This window comes from Euleptes europaea, chromosome 18 (assembly GCF_029931775.1).
Source record: "Euleptes europaea isolate rEulEur1 chromosome 18, rEulEur1.hap1, whole genome shotgun sequence".
In the NCBI taxonomy this organism is placed as follows: Eukaryota; Metazoa; Chordata; class Lepidosauria; order Squamata; family Sphaerodactylidae; genus Euleptes; species Euleptes europaea.
The window spans coordinates 948,529-971,267 of record NC_079329.1 but is presented as its reverse complement, the minus strand read 5'-3'; the positions used below and the strand labels follow the sequence as shown (position 1 = coordinate 971,267).

The 22,739-nt window shown below is 54.5% G+C and overlaps 2 protein-coding genes across 2 annotated transcripts; one reads left to right on the top strand and one right to left on the bottom strand.

Moving 5' to 3' along the window:
- Positions 1 to 404: 404 nt before the first annotated feature.
- POP7 (POP7 homolog, ribonuclease P/MRP subunit) lies at positions 405 to 802 on the bottom strand. The gene has a single exon (XM_056863802.1). The coding sequence runs from the start codon at positions 796 to 798 to the stop codon at positions 412 to 414; it is 387 nt and encodes a 128-aa protein (XP_056719780.1). The 5' UTR covers positions 799 to 802; the 3' UTR covers positions 405 to 411.
- Positions 803 to 4,003: 3,201 nt separating this feature from the next.
- Positions 4,004 to 20,756, top strand: LOC130489443 (chloride channel protein ClC-Kb-like). Its single transcript, XM_056863165.1, has 22 exons — positions 4,004 to 4,175; positions 4,823 to 4,951; positions 6,933 to 7,061; positions 7,271 to 7,410; positions 8,941 to 9,018; positions 9,133 to 9,211; positions 9,320 to 9,445; positions 10,045 to 10,129; positions 12,882 to 12,983; positions 13,230 to 13,314; positions 13,812 to 13,988; positions 14,807 to 14,876; positions 15,188 to 15,298; positions 15,402 to 15,615; positions 16,388 to 16,521; positions 16,629 to 16,759; positions 18,017 to 18,053; positions 18,364 to 18,434; positions 18,532 to 18,603; positions 19,169 to 19,273; positions 20,119 to 20,205; positions 20,625 to 20,756. The coding sequence occupies exons 1-22, from the start codon at positions 4,004 to 4,006 to the stop codon at positions 20,754 to 20,756; spliced, it is 2,466 nt and encodes an 821-aa protein (XP_056719143.1).
- Positions 20,757 to 22,739: the final 1,983 nt, after the last annotated feature.

Here is a 22,739-nt window from a genome sequence, read left to right as displayed (position 1 = left end):
TTCCCCTCTGGTAACCACTTCATCTTGACACCAGGAAAACCAGTCTGCTCATCCCCAGGAGGGAGTTGAACCCTCTTCCTGGTCCTGATTCACTTTTGGGGTGCCGAAGGGGGCCAAGTCTTGGGGAGATGTGGGGGATTCTCACCACAATGTCCAAGACTGTCCCAGAGGCCAGGGAAGAGGGAAACGGTCCGATAGAGCCAGGAGAGGAAACAGGAGGCTTGGGTGGGACAGGGGTTGTTCATTACGTGACCCCCAGGATGGATATGAAGGCCCCAAATACTTGGGGGGGGGAAGGAGGCCCCAAGCCACGGCCAGCAGTGCTTCCAGAGTGGTGGGGAGGCCCCCTTTCCATCGGCACCACACAGTGCAGCTGGTACGGAGGGCGCGAGCCAGCAGCTGGGAGCGCTCTCATTCCGGGGTGACACGGCACACCCGGATGTGGATGGCGGAGTTGTTCCGGGTCCTGGCCAGCGGCTCCTCGCCGTCCCCTTCCGGCTCTGCCACGTCGGCCAGCTCCACGGTGGAGGTGTTGGCCGCCAGTTGCAGGGCCCCGCCGCCCGTGGCCTCCAGCTGCAGGGCGATGTTGATGGCGCGGCTGATGGCCAGGCCCAGGCCGTGGATGCAGATCTCGCTGCAGCTCCCACCGGGGCCCAGCAGCTTCTGGCAGCGGCTCAGCTGGGCCTTGAAGTCTGTCTTCATGTTGACGTAGATGTCGCTGCGGCGGCGTGGGAGGCGGCGGGGCAGGCGGCGGCGCAGGGCAAACTCCGTCTCGGTGGGGTGGCCCAGTTCAGCCATGGCAGCTCTGAAGAGGGAAAGGGGAGAGAAGATGCTACGGTTGCCAGCATCCAGGTAAGGCCTGGAGATCTGCCCCCCTCCCACCAACCAGAGAAAATGGCTGCTTTGGAGGATGGGCACTAGGGCATTATATCACCATCATCTATTTTATTTATATCCTGCCCTCCCCCATGGTGTAGAGTGGTAAACTGCAGTACTGCAGTCCAAGCTCTGCTCACGACCTGAGTTCGATCCCAACGGAAGTTGGTTTCAGGCAGCCGGCTCCAGGTCGACTCCGCCTTCCATCCTTCTGAGGTCGGTCAAATGAGGACCCAGCTTGCTGGGGGTAAAGGGAAGATGACTGGGAAAGGCCCTGGCAAACCACCCCATAAACAAAGTCTGCCTAGAAAACGTCGGGATGTGACGTTACCCCATGGGTCAGGGGATGACCTTTGCCTTTACCTCCCCCAAAGAACCGGGCTCAGGGTGGCCAACAACATGTGAAATACAAGTATAATACAGAATAATCAATGTCAAACGCAATAATTCCATCTCATCCTAATGGCACCTAAAAACCATCTGAAAGTGCCCCCCCCCGGGCCTCCAGGCGCTTTACTGATGTTCACAACCCTCCCCCCTCCCCCCTCCCCCCTCCCCCCCCCCCAATCTCCAGGCATTTCCCAGCCCGGAGGTGGCCGCCCGGGCAGGGGGGCATGGGTGAAGACCCCAGTGGTAGAGGTGCCCCCACCCCCGCCTGGGGCTCCCCCGAGCCCCTTCTCCCCCCTCCCCGGGCCCAGCTGCCCCACGGCGGCCCCCTCCCTGCCCAACCCAACCCCACCTTGGCACGCACGCAGCAGCTCCGCGCACGCGCCCCCCGCCTCTTCCGGCTCCTATTGCCACGTGCGCGCGCGGGGTGGGGGGGAGGGTCCGCAGCGCACGCGCCGATGGAATTCTCGGCTGGGGCCGGGCGCGCGCACGGAACGTTCATGCGCCGGCGCGAGGGGGCGCGCCTGGGGAACGCGCGCGGAGGCACATCCCCCCCCCTTCTGAAGGTGGCCCCGGCTGCACGTGGGGACGAGGCTGGTGTCGCCGAGCCGAGCCCGAGTTGGGCGCGCCCGTGTCCGCTTTTGCCTGTGCGCACTGCGCCCTCCCCACTTAGGGCGACTCTTGCAACGAACGACCCCCCCCAAAAAAAAAAACACAACGCCGCGCCCCCTCCTTAGCAGCCCTGCTCAGACCTTGCAGACCGAGGGCTTCCTGGATCGAGGGGATCCGTCCCTTGCGGGGTCTTCCTCTTTCCCTGGCACGACGCTCTTCTCCAGGGACTCTTGTCGTCTCATGATGTGACCCAAGCACGACAGCCGCGGTTGGGTCATTTGAGCTTCTGGGGTCAGTTCAGGCTTGCTTTGATCTAGAACCCACTGGTTTTTTTTTTATTACTTTTTGCAGCCCAGGGTGTCTGAAACCCTCTCCTCCAACACCACATTTCAAAGGAATCTACCTTCTTCCTAGTGGGTCGCCCTGTTTGTCTGTCTGCAGTAGTAGAAAAGGGCCAGAGTCCAGTAGCGCCTTCAAGACTAAGAAAAATATTTTCTGGCAGGGTAGGAGCTTTCGTGAGCCACAGCTCACTTCTTCAGATACCAAATCAGATACTGAAGAAGTGAGCTGTGGCTCACGAAAGCTCCTACCCTGCCAGAAAATATTTTTCTTAGTCTTGAAGGCGCTACTGGACTCTGGCCCTTTTCTACTTTCTTCCTGTCCGCTTTCTTCAGTGTCCAGCTCTCACACCCATCCGTAGAATCCTAGAGTTGGAAGGGACCACCAGGGTCATCTCGTAATAGGGAATACGATGGCATGAAGTAACTGGATCTTGGCTGCCCGTGACCCAGCCTTACACTTCAGAATCTTTCTAGCTCCGTCATGGCTGCCCTTCCCGGTCTCAGTCGCCTTCTGATTCCTTGGCTGGCAGAACGTCCTCCTTGTCCACCTGAAAGTCGAGCGATTCCTCAGGCGCAGGAGATGGCGCCAAAGAGAAGGTCCCGAACTTTGGCCGATGCTCCGAGGGGTCAGGTTGGACCCGAGTGGAGGCCAAGCGCTGCTAGGAGGGTGCCTGGCGATCCCCAAATGCTGCCCACCAGCCAAGCACTGCATGAACACGAGGCATGTCGTGGAAAAGAGACACCAGAGTCCAGGAGCAGCCCCTTAAAGACGAACACAATTTCTGGCAGGGGATGAGCTTTTGTGAGCCACAGCTCACTTCTACAGATGTAGCTAGGATAACAAGCCATGTCGTTGGCCCGGCTCCCCCCACCCACCCATTTTGTTCCCCACTCCTCCGGCCTTCCCTTCTCCCCTTTGGGATGGAAAGGGGCCAGAGTGAGACGGGGGTGGGGGTGGGGTGGGGGTGCCCAGCAATTTCCATGGAAACCTCTGGTTCTGGTGCAGACCTTTCCGCCCAGGGAGGTAATCCTTCAGCACACTGCAGGGCAAAGGTTGCTGGGCAGCGAAGCCAGAGACGCCAGTCCTGGAGTCCTACCTGTCTGTCCAGCCAGGGCCATGTTCAGAGGGGGAGTGCCTAGGGTTGCCAACTGCCTGGAGAAAAAGAGGTCCTGTCCCTTCCCTAGAGCCTGCCCCTGGAGTCCAATTTTACCTCCACGCCATGGATGGCTTCCTCTGCCACATGCTCAGCTTCTGTTAAACGGGCGGGATATTTTTTCCCTCCAGGCTTGCGAGCAACCCTAGCTTCCTGGAGGGCCCCGGCAGCCAAGGCTTCCCACAGCGTGAATAACATCAGCCCAGGGTTTACCCACAGCTAAGAGTGGCAACTTAGGGTGGCAACTGGCCTGCACCGCAGGGGCCACAGAGCTCAGCTTCCTCCAGGGCTGTTTGACCATCTTGGTAGCGCCGCCAGCGCACTAAAGGCCTTGAAGAAAGAACCACGGAGAAGGCTGGTCCCTGCCCCAAGGAGCTTGGGCTTAGCCCCACCCTTGAAAGAAAGAGAGCTGTCATTTTTCTTCTTTTGCCTACTTTCTTCAGTTTTGCTAGCCCCCCCCCGCCCTCCCCTGCCTCCTTCTGCCCAGCTCCGGGCCCCTCCTGCCCCACCTGCTCTCACCCGGCTGAGACCTGTCTATTTGGCCTCCCCGGGCTGCTTCTGTCCAGCTTCCCCCACCCCCCACCTGGCGGGGAGATATAAGCAGGCGGCCAAAGCAAAACCTCCTCTGGAGCCATGGGGCGGTGCAGCTGCAGCCAGTGCAGACCCAAGGAGGGGGAGCCCCCCAGCCCAGACCCCGGGAGCCTGGCCGAGCGGAGACTTCTGGAGGAGTCCTTTGCCAAGATCTTCAAGGAGCCGGAGCCCCAGGGGTGGCGCTGTGCCAGGCTGGTGCTGAGGGCTGTGAAGCGTAAGTCGGGCTGCCCGTTCCAGGCTGGGAAATCCCTGGAGGTTCGGGAGTGGAGCCCTGGGAGGACGGGCACCAGAGCGAGGGCTAATGCCGCAGAGCCTGCCCTCTGAAGCAGCTGCCATCTGCAGGGGAGCTGATATCTGTTGTCTGGAGATCACTTGGATTCTGGGAGGTCTCCAGGCCCTTCCTGGAGGTTGGCAAGCCTCAGCACAAAGACCTGGTGTGCAGACTTGGGGGGGGGAGCTAGGAAAATGAAGGGAGGAAACCCGCAGGGTTGGCGTGTCCCTGTTTTGGGCTAAACAGGGAAGAGGGGGGAGGGGCTGCAGTCTGGGCAGAGGATGGTGTAGGTTTGCCAACGCCAGCATGGGAAAATCCTGAAAATGTGGGGGCAGTGCATGTGGAACAGGGGAAATATGAGGAGGGGTTTCAGCCAGAATTAATGGTACACCCTAGAATTTGCCCTCTGAACCTGCCATTTTCTCCAGGGAAACAGACCTCTGTAATTTGGAGATCAGTTGCAATTCCATGAGATCTCCTGGCCTCTCCTGGAGGTTGGCAACCTCAGGATGGTGTTAGATATGCGAGAGGGACCCTTGGCTGGGGGCCGGGCGGCAGTGGGGGGTATTAATGGGCCTGTCTCCTTGCAGCCCTGGCCCTCTCTATCTGCTCCCCGATCTTCAAGTTTGGCGAAGACTGGATCTTCCTCTTCCTCCTTGGCATCTCCATGGCAACCATTAGCTTTGGCCTGGACGTCATCACCTCCATATTCCAGCAAGGTGAGCTTCCCCCTGTCCTCGCAGAGCTCTCTGGCGGGCAGAATATCTAGGAAGTTTCTGTGGGACTCAGAAGCTTGCACGATTCCCCCCCCCCCCCAGCCTGTGGCTTCAGCAAAGGGGCAGAACTTGACCTTTGGGGTTGAGGATGGCTTGCGGGTGGGGGCATTTAAAACCGATCCCTGGTTTGGAGTGTAGGAGGCCTCCCCCGGGGTGGCTGAGAGAAGCCTGCAGCCTTCACTGGCTTTGGGGCCGGCCCCCAAGCAAGCCCCACACGAGAGAGGGTTTCTGGGTCTGGCGGAGGAATCCAGTCCATGCAAGAGGCAAGTTCCTTCTCTGCTTTCTGCTAGATCGGAGCCTTCCCAGGATGACGTCGTTCATTCCAACAAAACCATGTGCTTATTTTGAGAGATTGACATCTTGATTTTCCAAATAACAGAAAGTGAGGAGCAGAGCTTAACAATACTGCCAGGAGTTCTGCATTTGGGGTGCATATGCTGGTCCTGGTTCCCTTGGGGGGCAGGGGGCTGTGTGCGGGATTTTCTTTCTTTGCAAAGGGACAGGGAGAGCATGCCTGCAGATCCCTGGAGGGGGAGAGATCCGACACCCCGGCGCCTGCCTGCTCTTCTCTGTGTCTCCTCCAGAACCTCAGCCGCTCTTCTGTTCACGCACAGACCCCCATCTGCCACTCCCTTTGGTGGGGGTCCTCCAAGCTCTCATGATAGGGCTGCCTGGGGTGTGTGTATGTGTGGAGGGGGTTTCCTGGCCCCTTGATGGGCTGTTATTTACCAGGTGACGGTCTTTCTCTCAGTGCCATAAAAAGTTTCAGCTGCCTGTTTTACATTAGGTAAAGGTAAAGGTAGTCCCCTGTGCAAACATTGGATCATTCCTGACCCATGGGGTGACTTGTACCCTGCCATTCTCCCTAATGGGGACCCAAAGTGGCTTCTATCCTGCTCTCCTCAATTTTATCCTCACAACAACCCTGCAAGGTAGGTTAGGCTGATCATGTGTGACTGGCCCAAGGTCACCCAGCAAGCTCCCATGGCATGAGTGGAGATTCGAACCTGGGTTTTCCAGATCCTTGTCTGCCACTATAACCGCTACACCACTTTGGCTCTCTGTTAAAGAGGTGAGACTCTTTTTCTCCAGGCTTGTTGGCAACTTCAGCTTGAACGGAGTCCTCTCCTGTTAAGGCCCGTTCCCATACTAGTGTCTTGGCCTCTGGCTTCCCCCAGGGCCGCAGAATTGGGCCAAGCCTGGTGGATAGATAGGCCCGTTCGCAGGAACCAGCCTTACAACAATACAATATAAAAACAGACACGTCAATATTTTAAATCAACAGTTTGCAGAAAACGTTTGTTGAGCGGTGGCCTGGCCCCCTGGTAGATGCGGGAACCACCCGGAGAGTCTCTGGGCCAGATCCCGCGTGTGTCAAATGCCGTCAAGTCGCAGCCGACTTCTGGCAACCCCAACAAAGGGCTTTCAAGGCAAGTGAGAAGCAGAGGTGGTCTGCCATTGCCTTCCACCGCCGAGTCTTCCTTGGAGGTCTTCCTTCCAAGGACTGACCCTGCTTCGCTTCCGAGATGTGATACGATCGGGCTCTACGGTGCCGCCTTTCCTCCTGGCCAGATCTTAGGAAGTATATAAAGGAGAAGACGCTCGCTCCAGTATCGCCGGCTGCTTAGTAGTGTCCGAGGGCGGCCGTGTTGGTCTGTCGTAGAGCAACTCGGTTGGAGCCCCGTGGCACCTGAGAACTTTGTGGGGTGTGAGCTTTCCAGGATCAACGCTCAGAAACTCTTGTGGGCCTCTGAGGTGCTGCTGGCCTCCAATCTAGCTGGGCGATGTGGTCGGGGGGTGCCTTTGGATGCAGCCCAGGGGTGGTGCTGAGGTGGCCTGCAGAGACACTCTGCCAAGCGGCGCATGACTGCAGCGGCCTGCTGATGGCCTCCTGTTTTCCCACCTCACCCCTGTGCCCGCATAGGCAACCTGTGGCTGTACGATGAGCTGAAGGGCTACCGCCACCTGCAGTATTGCGCCTGGACGGCATACCACGTGGCTCTGATGGTGAGTTCAGCCATCGCCGCCAAATACATCTCGCCCCAAGCTGCAGGTGAGTCCACCTCTTGGCGTCTGGGTGGAGGCTGTGGGGAGAGGGGGACCCCACATCTCCCTGGCCAGCCCTGCCTGAGAGCCAGACGCATCTCTGGAGGTTGAGGGGGGGGCTGGCTTCCTGTGCTGAAGGAAGGTCTCCCGGGAGGCCCCCGCAGGTAGCGTGGCCGACCTGGCTCCCTCCCTCCCCCCCTCCCTCTCCCTCCCCAGGCTCTGGGATCCCTGAGCTGAAGGTGGCCCTCCGAGGGGTGGTGCTGCCCGAATTCTTCACCCTGCGAACCTTCGTGGCCAAGCTGGTGGGGATCATTTGCACCTTAGCAGCCGGAAGCACCATCTTCCTTGGGAAAGTGGTGAGTCGTACCCCGGCGCCAGGCAGGGCATCTTAAGGGTGGCAGGGGGGACATTTTGCGCGCATGTTTGTAAGAGAGATTGGTGTGTAAGCGAAATACGGGCGTGAATGCCTGCGGTGCTTAGTGGAATGCTGAGCCTTTTTAGAAACTGCTGTTATGTGGACTAGAAATTTCGTCGTCCATTTTTTTTAATTTAGTGTGTGTGCCAGGTATAAAAAGCCGCTTGAGGGAGTGGAGGGCTGGTTACCTTCTGGGAACCCTGGTCATGGATGCCAATCTTTTTATTTACCTGATCGTGTGAAGGAGCCATGTTTGGGGAGGGAAAAGCAGGCATTTCCCTTGACCCTTTCTCTCTCCTGGTGTGCTCACCTGTGGGAGACCTGTGGACCTGACTAGACCACCGTTTTCAACTTCTCTGTCTGCCTTCCCAAGAAACCGTAGGAATTGCCATTTGGGGGGGTGGGGGGGAAGGAGACCAGTAGAGGTGTTTTCAGGACCTCCTGAAGCTAGAATTCAATGGGGTGTGTGTGTGTGGGGGGGGGGAACTATTGCAAAACCAGTCTTGCTATAAAACCAGCATTAGTCTCTGGTGCAGATTTGCCTGCGGAGAGCGATAGTGAATGGTTCAAAACTGGAACAGCGCCTCCCTCTGACCGCAGCAGTAAGGAGTCAGATGCCTCTGCGCTGGAGGAGGTGTAAATGCCCACACGTGGGAACTGCTGCGTGTTGCTTTGTGTAAATCACAAGTGTGGCTTGGGCTGTTGTGAGCAGGGCTGCTGGGGGGGGCAGGAAACGGGGGCAAAATTGTGGCGGTGGGGAGTTACCTGCCAAGGCACCAAAAGGGGAATTGTAGTATAGGGACTGTTGTCTGATGCATGCAGTGTTGCTGGCAGATATGTGTATGTGTACACACAAACGGGAAGGGGGGAAGGAATCCAAGAGTTAGGTGTGTGGCGTGACTGTGGAGAAGCACAAAGAAAAACAGGATCCGGTCAAGAGATCCCCTCTGAGCTGGTGTGAGCCTTTCCCGGCTAGTACGGGATTGCCTAAACCGGCTGGCCGGGGTGAACTTCTCCAGAGGGGCGGCTGACGGCTCCCTGCCCCTCTTGAGCCCAAGCCAAGAGGCCCCGCAGCCTCCCCACCTGCATTTCGTGCGTGTCGGGCTGCGTAGTAAATTGTGGTTATGTTACCGTATGTAGTAACTTGTGGTTAAGGTTGCCAATGCCAGGCGGGGAAATTCCTAGGAATTCTGGGAGTGGAGCCCAGTGAAGGTGGGGTTTGGGGAGGGAAGCGACCTCTGTAATGCCATAGAGTTCATCCTCGAAAGCAGCCCTTTCCTCCGGGGATCTCTGTAACTCTGGAGATCAGTTGTAATCCCAGGAGATCTCCAGGCCCCACCTGGAGGTTGGCAGCTTGAGTTCAGACACTGTAGGAAGTACTCTTGACAGCGACCACTCCTTCCAGGAAGTTGCATGCTTCGTTGGGCCTTGTGAGATTTCCGTAACCTTCACCCGTCACTCTTCCCCGCAGGGGCCGTTTGTCCACATGGCCACGATCCTGGCCACGCAGCTAGGCAAAGTCATGGTCTGGTTTGCAGGGTCTGCCGAGGTGAGTGCGGCTGCCCAGAAGAGCCCCTTCCCTGCTGCCCAGATGCTGCGGTGGCCACACCCTTCCATGCGTGCAGCTGCGCATCTTGCTTACACCCTCTGTGCTCCTTTGCAGAACCCGGCACGCAAGTATGAGCTGCTGATTGCGGGGGCTGCTGTGGGTGTGGCGTGCTGTTTCGTGGCACCCGTCGGAGGTAACCGGGCTCTCCTTTAAAAGCCTGGGTGGGGTGGGACATGGCAGATGGGTGGCTGCCTCCCCCCCGCCACTGTTCCACTGTGAAGAGTGGATTCCTGTCCCGCAGGGGTGCTCTTTGGAGTGGAGGTGACGGGCACCCACTTTGCCGTGCGCGACTACTGGCGTGGATTCTTTGCCGCCACGTGTGCAGCACTCACCTTCCGCCTGCTGGCTGTGCTCAACAACACCAGAGGTGAGTGCAGGGCATGTGATAAGGGAGGGTCTCTCTCTCTCTCTCTCTCTCTCTCTCTCTCTCTCTCTCTCTCTCTCTCTCTCTCTCTCTCTCTCTCTCTTCCCCCCCCCCCGAGTAGCATCCTACACCTTGAGCAGTTGTGGGGCACACATCCAGCGCAGTGTTCCTCCTCTGTATCTGCTTCTCCTCCCCTTTCTGATGAAGGAATGGATGAAGGAGGCCTGGTCTTTGCCAGCACGCCAGGAAGAAGCAGCAGGGCTGCTTTTACATAACCCCCTTCTGCCCCTCCCGGGTCTCAGTTTGTTCTGGAAGGCACGTGCTTTCCTACACCCGGAATCATGCCCTGCCGGTCTACTTTGCAACTGAATTTGACAGTGGGAGATGTCAAAATCCACTTGCAAACCATCGCTCAAGTAGATTGAAAGTGTAATGAACGTGCATGATTCAGTGTGTGTGAAAGCTCCAAGTAGCCTCCTTTGGAGTGCCCCCCCCCGCTCCGTTTCCTTTGCCTTTCCCCACCTGCGTTGCTGACCCTGAAGTGGGGCCTGGCCAGCCCCCGGCTCCTCTGCTGACTTGCCCCTTTCTCCCCCCCCTTCCAGAGACGGTGGCTGTTCTCTTCCGCACCAGCTGGCGTGTGGAGTTCCCCTACGACCTTCCGGAGCTGCTGTCCTACGCGATCCTGGGGTGAGTCTTGTGGCCGTGGGTCATCCTGCCAATGCTTGGGGCTGTGGGATGTGTGAGCTGTCTCTCCCAGGGAAGATAATTCACAGTGGGTAGCCGTGTTAGTCTGTCTGCAGTAGTAGAAAAGAGCAAGAGTCCAGTAGCACCTTAAAGACTAACAAAAATATTTTCTGGCAGGGTATGAGCTTTCGTGAGCCACAGTTCTGAAGAAGTGAGCTGTGGCTCACGAAAGCTCATACCCTGCCAGAAAATATTTTTGTTAGTCTTTAAGGTGCTTCTGGACTCTTGCTCTTTTCTACTCTCCCAGGGAACAATGGGGTGGGGGTGTTGCGGTCCGTGCCGTTAAGGTAACCAGCTCCTAGAATTGACCCCTTCCTAAAAAGGAATCTGTATCTATTCAGCCCGCTACCCACTAAGCAGGGATCAACACTTTCCATCTCTCGTGAGATGGACTTTCTATTGAATTGTTCCAGTAAAAATATGAAAAGAATATTTAAATAAAAATACTATTTATTTCACATAAAGTATATGCATGTAGTTACAGAAATAAAAACTATATTAGTTAGTTCAACAGGAACAATAATGTCATTTTATGTATGCAAGCAATATTAGCAATATCAACAATCTCTATGACTCTATATGTGAGTTTCCCAAGTATATATTTCATTCAGGAAATAATACAGTTTACAGAAATCTTGTAAAATAATGGTTAGTGCGTTGAATAAGTATTCTAATTCATTTTATGTAAATATAAGACGTACTTTACCCAGTTATGTCATTGCAGAGTTTCTGTAAGGATTCTATAAGTTCATTTTAGAATAGTTAGATTTCCTTCAGGTATCCTCTAAGTATTATTCTGTTATTTCAATGCCTTTTATAGTTATGAAAACAGGAGAGATCTCTTTGGTTCCATAGTTTCATGTTAGAGCTGGTTATATAGCTCTTAACATCAGTCTATTTGTGACTAAAGCATGAAACCATAGAGTCTCTATATGTTTGAGGTTTATGGGTTTGAAGCCCATGTTCAGATTAGAAAAGGATATGTGAAAGCCATACTCAAAGATGGCTTAGCTGTATAGCATTGCTGTATAGCTAAGAGCTATACTGTAATTAATCAGTGTTTGAAACTATGTGTAAAGCTTAACATTATGTGTAGAGTATAAACTCTATTTTACAATCTCTCTGGCAGTGCCAATCTCTAGAGAGTATTGAGTATAGTTCAGTTCAAGAGCTTAAGGCTTAGTTCTCAATGTCACCATATTCAAACATGGTAAGATCCATACTCTTATAGTCCTTAGAGCATAAGAGCCTTCATCACAAGATGAAGCATTTGTACAGACAGTTATTCCAGACAATCAGTCTTCAGAGAGACCTTGCATTCATGGCCCATTACCAATGCTGATTTCTCCACACCCATCTCTCCCCTGGACATCACAGACTCTTTTGCATATCACACCTAATCCAATCAAGCCTGCTATTCACATTTACATACTGTTCCTCTACTTAAAGACCAATGGATTCACATTCTAGCTGTATCTGAAGAAGTGAGCTGTGGCTCATGAAAGCTCATACCCTACCAGAAAATATTTTGTTAGTCTTTAAGGTGCTACTGGACTCTTGCCCTTTTTGAGTCTTCAGAGAGACAGACTGTGTGGCATAATAACTCTCTTTGTAAGAGTTCTCCAGAAACAGAGACAAGAATAAATGAAGTCCTGATTCACGCAAGGATCAGGTTCCTAATCCACGCAAGGACTAGGCTGCCAAGTTTTTACATCTCTTGGTAGATGGAGGAAGTCCATAGGTCAGCATGTTCATACCATCAGGAACCTCTCTCACTTGTAGGCAGAGAAAGAGCTCTTTTTATACCTGTTAGAATCCTTATCAGAGCCATTATCTTGTAGATGGGCTGGTTCAGTCAACTTTTAGTTCCAGCATCCCTTAGCTAAGGCATTCTATAAATAAACCATAGCTAGGTTAGTCAGTAGTTCAATAGGCTATTTAATTATAAACGGTACTGTACACCTGAGTGCCATCTGTAATAGTTAATGGATATGACCTTGTCTATCTTTGTCCAGCTGTATGTTTTGCTTAATCGGCAACCCTAACCCTGCAGCTGTGACCTTTAATGATATGAAATGATTTTAATAGCAAGTTACTAGCCTTGAGCTTGATACAGTCGCAGGTGTTCCAGTCTATGAAATGACATCATTTCTATAACATATTTCTGTCCTCATGAAGCCTAATGGGACATGCTTTCATATCAAAATCCTATTCACATATGATTGCCCATGACAGGGGGTGTTCCTCATGGCAAAATGCCTGGGGCAGCTCCGTGGCCTCTTTCCAGCTGGCACAGATGTTTGCCACTGTAGAGGTGAGCCAATCATTTTGTAGGAGTCTGGGTTGCAAGAGGATTTTGGGAGAGGAGAGGCTGGGCAGAGCCCTCTCTCTGGCAAATCAACGCCTAAGGCCAAGTACCCTGTCCTCATTTCTCTGTGCATTAGCTCCCCCCTTGCTCTGCCCCCCTGTGTGGCTGGCATACTTATTTCTAAATTCCATAAATATGCCAGATAGTGTGATTTTTATATATGCTAATTGAACTATACATTTTATCCTGTTAGAACAACAGAATAAGTTTAAGCATGATAGGAAAGTACATAACTGCATATATTGCCGTCTTTCTAACATGTCTGGGTTTTTTCCCCACGGCTTTAACTTTTCTGGAAATTTTACATCTCTGCCTCACTCCCTGCAGGATCCTTTGCGGAGTCCTTTGTTGCGTCTTTCTCTTCTGCCACCGAAACATGCTGATGATTTTCCATAACTGGCCGAAGGTCGACCATTTCATGAGGAACAAGTAAGAGCCTCTACTCTACCCCACCCGTTCCCTTTGTGCTGCTGTGGGGTGGGGTGCTGACCCTAACCACACGGCATCGAATGCAGCAGCTAGAAACTAAAGGGGGCAAGAAGGCTTTGCCCCTCCCCCAAAGGCCCCCAGTTGTCAGCTCTTTTACAGGTGAGGATAAGACAGCTGGGGGCAGGGGAAGGGCAGGCCGTCAAGGCTCCAGGGCTAACCCCCCCCCCGTGTTTGTTCCCCTCACAGCAAAATCCTGTATGCTGGAGTCGTATCGCTGGTTCTGGCAAGCCTCACATTCCCCCAAGCGCTGGGGCAGTATATCGGTGCCAGGGTAAGAGAGAGAGTCTCCCCCATGGTGGGCAGGAAGTCCCCCCACCCCCACATACATACCATCAGAATTTGAAAGCTGGCTTCCCTTTCTTTATCCCATGATTAAAATGCGTTAAAAGAGGACAAGGATCTGAGCTCCGTTCTCCCTCAAGAACACTCTTCTGTATGCATTTAATCTCAGATTTTTTTGCCGGGGGGGGGGGCGAGGGCAGGTCATTCTTGTGCATTTGGGTAGCCAGAGGTGTTCTTCTGTTCCTCCTTCTCCTCCTCTCCCTGTGTCAGGCCTGGGACCATTCAATTCCAGAGAGAATCCCTCCAGGGGAAGGGATGTAAAGAACAAATGCCCCTGAGCCTGTGCAGAGGGCACCCAGGAGTAACCCCAGCTGGCATCTCCTTTTCCGAGGCAGAAGAGGAGGCCCTGCCTGGCACCTTTCATTCCCTGGCTGTTGGTCTTGGCCAAAGGAGCCGCTCGACCTGCTCTCTGTCCCTCCCTGCCAGCTTTCCATGAAGGAGCTCCTGGAAACCTTTTTCAACAACATGACCTGGGGGCTGGAAGAGGCGTCCTTGGGCAACACCACCCACCACCCCCACAACCTGACCGATGGCAACTGGCTTCCGTGGATGCACCCCGACCTCTACGTGCTGGAGATGCTGGCCCTCTTCCTCGTCGCTAAGGTGGGTCCCTACACACTGGGGGGGGTGTGTTGGGGGGGGGACTGTGCACCCTCAGCAGCGTTCCTCTGGCACAGGCGGTGCGCTTGGCTGTTTTCACGGTCGCAGCCCCTTCTCACGAACTTTGCCGCCTCGTTTTCGCTCTTCCGCTGTGGTCGCTGATTTGCTGTTCTGCCTGCTAGGGTTACCAGCTCTCAGTTGGGAAATTCCGGGAGATTTGGGGGGTGGAGACTGAGGAGGGTGGGGTTTGGGGACGGGAGGGGCCTCAGCAGGGTATAATGTCATAGAGCCAACCTTCCAGGAGAGCCACTTTCTCCAGGGGGACTGATCTCTGTCATATGGGGATCAGTTGTAATTCTGGGAGATCTCCAGGCCTCACCTGGAGGCTGGCAACCCTAAGCCTCCCCCACTGAGTTGCTGTCTCTGCGTGGTGTGGCTGAGGACTGGCTTCTTGCAAAAAGTGTCTCTTGAACTGTTTGCCTCGAAGGGGGCTGCCCCCCCCCAGGGTCCCTTCTCTTGTGCCATGCAGAAGTGAATGCTCCCGTCCCCTCTCTTTACTTTCTCCCTTCCCTCCAGCTTTCAGTTGTGAACTCCTGGGGCAGAGACTTCCTACTCCCTGGTACCCTGGAAGAGCCAAGCGCAGCAAGCTTGCTGCAGAAATGACCGTGCACAGGCTGTCCCCTCCCTCCCTTCCTCCCTCCCTCCCTTCCTTCCCCATCTTTTCTCTGCAGCTTATTCACCCCCCCCCCCACTCACTGATTCTGCCTGGGACTCAGACCCCCTCCCCTGCGGCTCACCCGGCTCTCCCTCTTTCCCGGTAGTTCCTCATGCTTCTCGCTGCGACCACCATGATTGTGCCTGCCGGATATTTCCTCCCCGTCTTTGTTTATGGTGAGGAATTCTGCTGCTGCTGCCCCGCCTTGCCGGAGAACCCCTGGGGTCTGTTGATGGCACCTTGGAGCTCCAGTGGAAAATGCGCGAGTCTGAACTTTGGCCTGGCAATGCTCAGCAGCCATGTGTACGGCTCTTGCCTGGAAGCTCTGGGCAAGCTCTAGTCTAACCCCTTGCTCCCCACCCCCAGATCCCTGGGTCACTGAACTGCTAGCACCCCATAACGGGAGAAGCCGAGGCTCCTGCTTGTGTCTGTCCCACCCCCCACCGCCTCCTCTCTCATTGTGGCTTTCAACCTGCTGTGCCAACAGGAGCTGCTCTGGGCCGGCTGTATGGTGAGGTGATGGCCAAAATCTTCCCCGATGGCATCATTTCTGACGAAATCCATATCCAAATCACGCCCGCCGGCTACTCCCTGGCAGGTAAAGGCTCCTTGGGATGCCCAGGATGGGCTGTGCCGTCAGGAGCAGTTCCACAAAGCGCCAGCAGGGGCCGCCACACTACAGGCACTGTCTCCCCCTGCAGGGGCAGCGGCGTACTCTGGGGCAGTCACCCAGACCATTTCCACGGCCCTGCTGACCTTCGAGCTGACCGGGCAGATGTCCCACATCCTGCCCGTGCTGGTGGCCGTGCTCATCGCCAACGCCATCAGCCAGCGCTTGCAACCTTCCTTCTTTGACGGCATCATCATCGTGAAGAAACTTCCCTTCCTGCCCAAGCTCTCTGTGGGCAAGAGCGGGTACGTGCCCTCTGGAGTCCTGCGAGAGAGAGGGGGTGGTGGCTCTTGTGCAGACAAGCAAGGGATGCTTGGAAATAGGACGCCTGGGCCCTCTGGGCAAGATGGGGTTTAGGAAGGCTAGTACCCAGGGTTCTGGGTTTCCTGGGAGTGGGGGCTTCTTAGGGGGAAGCCGGAGAGAGGCTTAGATGCCCTGGTGACATCTAGATTAGATTGCCTCAATGTGCTCCCCGTGGGGCTGCCCTTGAGAGACGTCTGTTGGTACAGAATGCTGCAGCCCAGTTGTGGACTGGAGGGGGTTGTACGGGCCATCTCACGCCAGACTTGGCCCCCCTACACTGGCTCCCAAGTTGCTTCCGGGCACAATTCAAGGTGCTGGTGATGACCTTCAAAGCCCTATATGGTTTGGGATCGACATACTTGAAGGACCGCCTGAATCCCTTATGAACTTGCCCGACTGCTACGGTCATACAATTTTGTATGTATTTTAACTCTGCTTTGTATGTTCTATTAGCTCTGCTTTTGAATGGTTTTAATGATGTGTGGGGGTTTGGGGGGGGGTGATTTTAATGGTTTTGAAATGTTATTTTAGCCTGTATATTTTAAACTGTTAGCAGTCTTGGTGGCCCTTGTAAAGGCAGATATGAATACAAATAGGGGAATACAAATTTTGCAAATAAAATAAATATTTACCGGTGAAGAGGAGGGTCTAGGTGGGTTAAGTCGGTTGTAACTGGAGGTGAGATCCTCTCCATGCCTCCCTTTTCCCTCCCAGAGGCCACAATATTTATGCCAAAGACTTTATGGTGACGGATCTCAAATATTTGACCCGGGAAAGCAAATTCAAGGATCTCTGGACTTTGCTCAACGACTCAACCCTCAAGCAGTTCCCCCTGGTGGACTCGGAAGGTAAGGCTCAGCCCAGGCAAGATGGGAGAGGGGCCCTGAACCGGAGGGTCTCCCAGCCTCACCGCAGGGCCTGCTCAGAATCCCTCTCGCCCCCCTCCTCCTCCCAGAATCACGTGTTTTGCTGGGGTCCGTTAAGAGGACATACCTCTCCGAGCTCCTGACAGACCAGCTTAGCTCCAAGAAGAGATTTCAGTACCGGCTCAGCCGATCGTCCGGGGCTACCAACCCTCAGGAGCGGGTGAGTCTCCCCTTGAGTAAACTTCGGCCTTGTCTTAGGAATGGACTAAAGCCCCAAATATGATGAGGATTTTAATTTAACCTTCATTTGGAAGTTAACGTGAACCATTCTGGCTTTCCTTCTGTCCTGGCATGCCCCGTGTGTACTTTCCAGGCTTTGGCTCTAAACCAGGGATGGGGAACCTCAGGCCCAGGGGCCGTATGCGGCCCCCGAGGACATTTTTGGTGGCCCTCGGGAGCTCCGGGGCCCTGCCGTGGAAGTGGGGAGCAGGGCGGCGCTCCCCGAGGGTGTTCCTGGGGCTTTGGCTTACAGGGATACTGCGGCGCCCTTTGGACCGCCTCTCGCCGACTGTCAGCTGTTGGTCGGCGAGAGGGGAGGGGGAGGGACGCTTCCCCCAAGGCTGCCCTCTACAGCCGCGGTGTGCAGGAACGCCGCAGCACATTGTAAGCCCCTCTCGCTGCCTGTCGGCTGTTGAGCAGCGAGGGGGGGGAAGAGGCTGGCGGCTCCCGGCGGCAGAGCATGCATGCTGGAGCCAATCGGGCTTTGGGGGGGGGGCTTTTGTGGACTGTGGGGGGGAGGGCATAGAGACTGGGGCCCGGCATGGGGCCGGCATGCACGGGTGTGTGTGTGTTGGGGGGGAAGGCTTTTCTCTCTTCCTCTTTTTTTGTCACTCTTTCTCCTTTCTCTCCCTCTCTTTCTGTCTCTGTTTGTCTCCCTTCGTCCTTTTCTTTCTTTCTCCCCGTCCTTTTCTTTCTTTCTCCCCGTCCTTTTCTTTCTTTCTACCCCTCTCTCCATTTCTTTCTCCCTTTCTCTCTCTTTCTCCCTCCCTCCCTTTTCCTCTTTCTCTGTTTTCCTTCCTCCCTTGCCAATCGACTGTGGGCTGTGCCCCCCTAGCGCCTCGTTTGCTCGGGCCCACCGCTGGCTGTCCTCCCTCCTGGGAGGGGGGCACCCTGCAGGCCTTCTCTGTGTGGCCTCCCCTGGGGTTGCCAACCTCCAGGTGGTGGCTGGAGACCTGGCAACCCTAGCCTCTTCCCCCCCCCCCCCACTGGGAGATCTACACCTGTTATGGCCCCTGAATGATGTCATAAATGTGCAAATGGCCCTTGGCAGGAAAAAGGTTCCCCACCCCTGCTCTAAACCCTTTAAGCGAAGGGTCTCCAAAACAATTTCCCCACCTGTTTTGAATGTTTTAAAAACTCTGACTGACCGCATTTTCTGATGCTCCATGAAGGGTCTTTCCAACACTGTCATTTGCAGGAGCTGGGTGGAGATGAAGAGAAAGAAGAGAAATTAGGTGAGTGGAACTGGCTTCCTCGGGAGGTGGTGAGCTCTCCTTCTCTGGAGGTTTTTGAGCAGAGGCTAGTTGGCCATCTGTCAGCAATGCTGATTCTATGACCTTAGGCAATTCATGAGAGGGAGGGCACCTTGGCCATCTTCTGGGCATGGAGTAGGGGTCACTTGGGGTGTGGGGGGACGTAGTTGTGAATTTCCTGCATTGTGCAGGGGGTTGGACTAGATGACCCTGGTGGTCCCTTCCAACTCTATGATTCCTGCCCCAAATCCAGTCATGCCAACCCCCTGCTCCGGGCTTGCTTCTTTCGCAGAAATGTCCAAAGAAACAGAGGGCCCGTCTTCCAATGCCACAGAGACCTCCTGGACAGAAGCGGCAGAGGAGGTAGGGGGCACTAGTTCCGGGGTCCGTGGCACACGTGGCCTCTCCTGACCCCTTGCAGTTGAGCCTTTGCCCTCACCGGTGTCCTTTCTGATTCCAGCCATCGAGAAGTGTGGCAGGGGGTGGAGAGCGTCTGCCCGAAAGAGAGGGGCGTGGGTGCTGCTACAGCTTGGTATGTGAGGGCGTGAGATTCCTCCCTGGAACGTACCCGGTGGGGTGGGTGGGTTGTTCTCTGGAGCCAGCCAAGCAAAAGACCTTATGGCAGGACTTCTTTGGGTGAGATCAAGAAGTTATACTTGTAATGGGTTCAGGACTTGGGAGTCTGAATTTCTGAGAGGTCAAAAGCGAAGCGGCCTCATACTGAATCAGACCCTTGGTCCGTCAAGGACGGTATGGCCTGGTTCAGACTGGCTGCGGCTCTCCAGGGTCTCAGGCAGAGAAAGGTCTTTCCCATCACCTACTGCCTGAACTTTTAAAACTGGAGATGCTGGGGTGTCGAACCTGGGACCTTCTGCTTGCCAAGCAGATGCTGTGCCACTGAGCCGCGGCCCCTCCCCTAAGGTTTAGGGTGAGGTCTAGGGTGATAAGCTCAACCATCAGGTCGGTCTCCTGGGTTGCCTCCCAGGGTTGGTCCTTAGCAGCAGACCAGTTTGCAGATATTCTAGGGATTTTCAGTGCCCCCGACATTTGATAGAGGAGGGTGGCCCAGGCTTATCCCCCACCCTCCCTGCCCGCAGGCGGAAGAGTGGCATTGTCAGCAACTGCAGGAAACTCTCTGTCTGGAAGGCTGGCCCATCGACCCGGCTCCTTACCGCCTGCTGGAGAAGGAAACACTTTACCAGGTAGGGAGGGGGTGGGTTTCATGAAGGTTGGCGCCCAGTGCTGGGAGGAGCCCTTCTGGCCCACAAACTCCTTGGTCTCCCAAGGTTATATAATCACCTCCGTTACTGTTTCTGAGAGAGATTAATCCGGGCGGAGCAATGTGGGGATGCTCCTGATTCGCCCAGTCTTGTGTCACAAAATCACACAAGGTTGGAAGAGACCCCAAGGGCCATCCAGTGCAACCCCCCGCCATGCAGAATCCCACAATCAAAGCGCTCCCAACAGATTGCCATCTAGCCTCTGCTTAAAGACCTCCAAAGACGGGGACTCCACCCCCCCACCCCCCGAGGCAGGGCATTCCACCTGCAAACCGCCCTCACCATCAGAAAGTTCTTCCTAAGGTTTAGGTGGAATTGCTTTTCTATTAGTTTAAATCCATTACTCCGTGTCCTAGTCTCTGGAGCAACAGAGAACAAGCTAGCTCCCTCATCAACGTGGCATCCCTTCAAATATTTAAACATGGCTATCATGTCACCCCTTAACCTTCTCTTCTCCAGACTTAACAAACCTAGCTCCTTAAGTCTCTCCTCATAGGGCATGAGTTCCAGACCTCTGACCATTCTGGTCGCCCTCCTCTGGATACTCTCCAACTTGTCAACATCCTTCTTAAATTGTGGAGCCCAAAACTGGACACAGTATTCCAAGGGAGGTCTGACCAATGCAGAATACAGTGGTAGTATTACCAAGGATGTGCAAACCAAGCGTGTCCAGAAGGGCTGCACAAGGGCATGAGCTGTTTCACGCGTGCACACGCCCATTTTGAGCACACCCACACACCCGATTTCTCTCTCTTCTCCCCCAACAGTGTTACGATCTCTTCAACCTCCTGGGTCTCAACATAGCGTACGTGACCAACTTGGGCCGCCTGGTTGGGGTTGTCAGTCTTAAGGAAGTGAGTGACCCAGCGGCAGCACGGGTGTTGTGGTGGGGCTTGGAGAGGGACACGGGGAAGTCTCCAAGGGTATTCTCAGTAGCTGCCCCACTGCTATGGGCCTGGCGGGGGAAGGGGGCGGAAACTCACCAGAGGACGTTGAGGTAGAAATGGTTTCAGAGAGTTTGGGTCATTGGTGGACTTCGCGTTATACGGAATTAGACCCTCAGCCTATCAAGGTAGTATTGTCCACGCTGACTGGCAGCGGCTCTCTAGGGTCTCAGGCGGAGGTCTTTCCCACCACCTGATCCTTTTAACTGGAGATGCCGCTGGGGCCTCCTGCATGCCCAGCAGAGGCTCTGCCACCGAGCCACAGCCCCTCCTCTGTGCAGTGCCGAGTTCAGATCCTCACCCTCCACCCCTCTTGTCACCCACGTCAGCTGAAAATGGCCGTGGAAGGATGTGTCAAGGGCACCTTTGCCAGCCAGGCCCCACAGCAGTCCTGCGGACCTGAGGATGAGGAGGAACTAGAAGCACCAGAAGATGCCACAGGCAGCCGCTCCCTGGCCTAGGGTGGGGAGGCCACGTGGGTGGCAGAGCTCCCCATTCGTACATTGCCACAGTGCCCCACCCTCACTGGATCGTGGATGAAGCTTGGAGAACAGAAGGGTCTTGGGAGCAGCTTGTTTTTCTGAACTTGGGGATGGGAATCAAAAAGCCAATGTGGCATAGTGGTTAGAGTGTTGGGCTAGGATTTGAGAGACCTGGGTTCAAATCCCCACTGTGCCAAGGAAAGCTGGCTGGGCGACCTCTGGCCAGTCACTATCTCTCAGTTCCATCTATCTCACAGGTGTGAGTATAAAATAGAGGAGGGGAGAACAATATTGCGTCCCCATTGGGGGAGTGAGGTGGGGGTATAAGTGAAGAAAATAAACATTGTAAGCCTCTGAGTCCCCAAGAGGGAAAGAAATGGGGTATAAATATCTAAATTAATAAAAATGCATGGCAGAAAACAGATAAATTATTCCAGTCTGACCGTGGGCTGAGCAAACCAAAAGTTAGGAACTGCAGGGTGTGTGTGAGTTTTTAAGGGGTGTGATTTGTGCATGGGGTGACCGGTGGACTTTGGGGAATTGGTGGGATCAACTCCACACTGATCAGATGAACTGGGCTAGGCAGGAGGGTGGTTTAGGCCATCCAGAGCTGAGGCCAAAAATGGAAAACGGCTTGACCATCAGAGTTTCCTCCCAAGAAACGCAGAGAAGTAGAACTGGCCGCAGGCGAAGGCTGCACTTGCCGGCTTCCTTGTGGCAAGAGTTGAAACTGGCTGAGGCAGGCTGGACTCCGTTGGTCAGAGAGAGCTTCTTCCCAGAATGGCTTGTGGGCTCCAGGACAAAACTTCTGACTACTGTGAATGGGAGCTGAAAAGCCAAAGAGGACAGTTTGACGGTTGCTCCTTTGACAAGGACAGGAGAGTCCGAGAAGTGCTGGAGCCAGTCCACTGGAGCCAGTCGCTGCCCCTCTGGGAAATGCCCTGCCTGGGAGGTCCCTGGGTGATCGGACCTGCCTCGAAGGGCAGAGCCAGATCTGATGAATCGTCACTTTCCATGTTTGTTTCCTAAGAGGTTGGTAGGTAGGGTTGCCAGCATCCAGGTGGGGCCTGGAGATCTCCCAGAATTATAACTGATCTGCAAACTACAGAGATCAGTTCTCCTGGATAAAATGGCTGCTTTGTAGGGTGGACTTATTATATCCCACTGAAGGGCCCTCCCCCTCCCAAACCCTGCCTTTCCTTGGCTCCGCCCACCAAATTGCCAGGAATTTCCCAACCCAGAGTTGGCAACCCTATTTGTAGGACTGGCTATGCTTGGCATACTTACTTGACTATCGAGTCTTCGGTACTGTGTGTGTGTGTGTGTGTGTGTGTGTAAAGTGCCGTCAAGTCGCAGCCGACTAATGGCGACCCCTTATTGGGTTTTCAAGGCAAGAGATGAACAGCGGTGGTTTTCCATTGCCTGCCCCTGCGTAGCCACCCTGGACTTCCTTGGTGGTCTCCCATCCAAATAGTAACCAGGGCTGACCCTGCTTAGCTTCTGAGATCTGACAAAATCGGTTTGTACCACGCTGCCTTTCCCCCCCTTCTGTACTTAGTGAAATGACAAAAGGAAGCGCAACTGCTTTATGGATCTGCACCCATTTTGCCCGGCTGTTTTGGCTTCCAGGGATTGTCGTTCAGGGAAGTGGGGGTGATTATATCCCTTTACAAATCTCTTGCTGTCACCACCGCCCATTTTGCAACTACAGTTCCCAGAGTTCCCTTGGGAACAGGAATTATCAATCTATTTGAGGCTGTCGTTCAACACCTGGAATGTTTGATGGCCAGCAGCAAGTAGGGGGTGAACTGGGAGCCAGGCTGCTGCTCCCGCCCCCCTATTTAATAGTTGCTTAGAATACTGCTGGGGCAGGCCTGTGGGGCGGGGAGGGGGAAGGCCCTGTCTGTATATATAAATATATGTATTTTAAAAAACACATTTATTATTTTGCCAACACCAAAA

Excerpts from the sequence above, each read along its gene's own strand:
- POP7 (XM_056863802.1), bottom strand. The coding sequence starts at position 798 with ATGGCTGAACTGGGCCACCCCACCGAGACGGAGTTTGCCCTGCGCCGC.
- LOC130489443 (XM_056863165.1), top strand. The coding sequence starts at position 4,004 with ATGGGGCGGTGCAGCTGCAGCCAGTGCAGACCCAAGGAGGGGGAGCCC. Across the intron at positions 10,130-12,881 it reads CTGTCCTACGCGATCCTGGG|GATCCTTTGCGGAGTCCTTT; the intron begins GTGAGTCTTGTG and ends CACTCCCTGCAG. Across the intron at positions 16,760-18,016 it reads CTACCAACCCTCAGGAGCGG|GAGCTGGGTGGAGATGAAGA; the intron begins GTGAGTCTCCCC and ends TGTCATTTGCAG.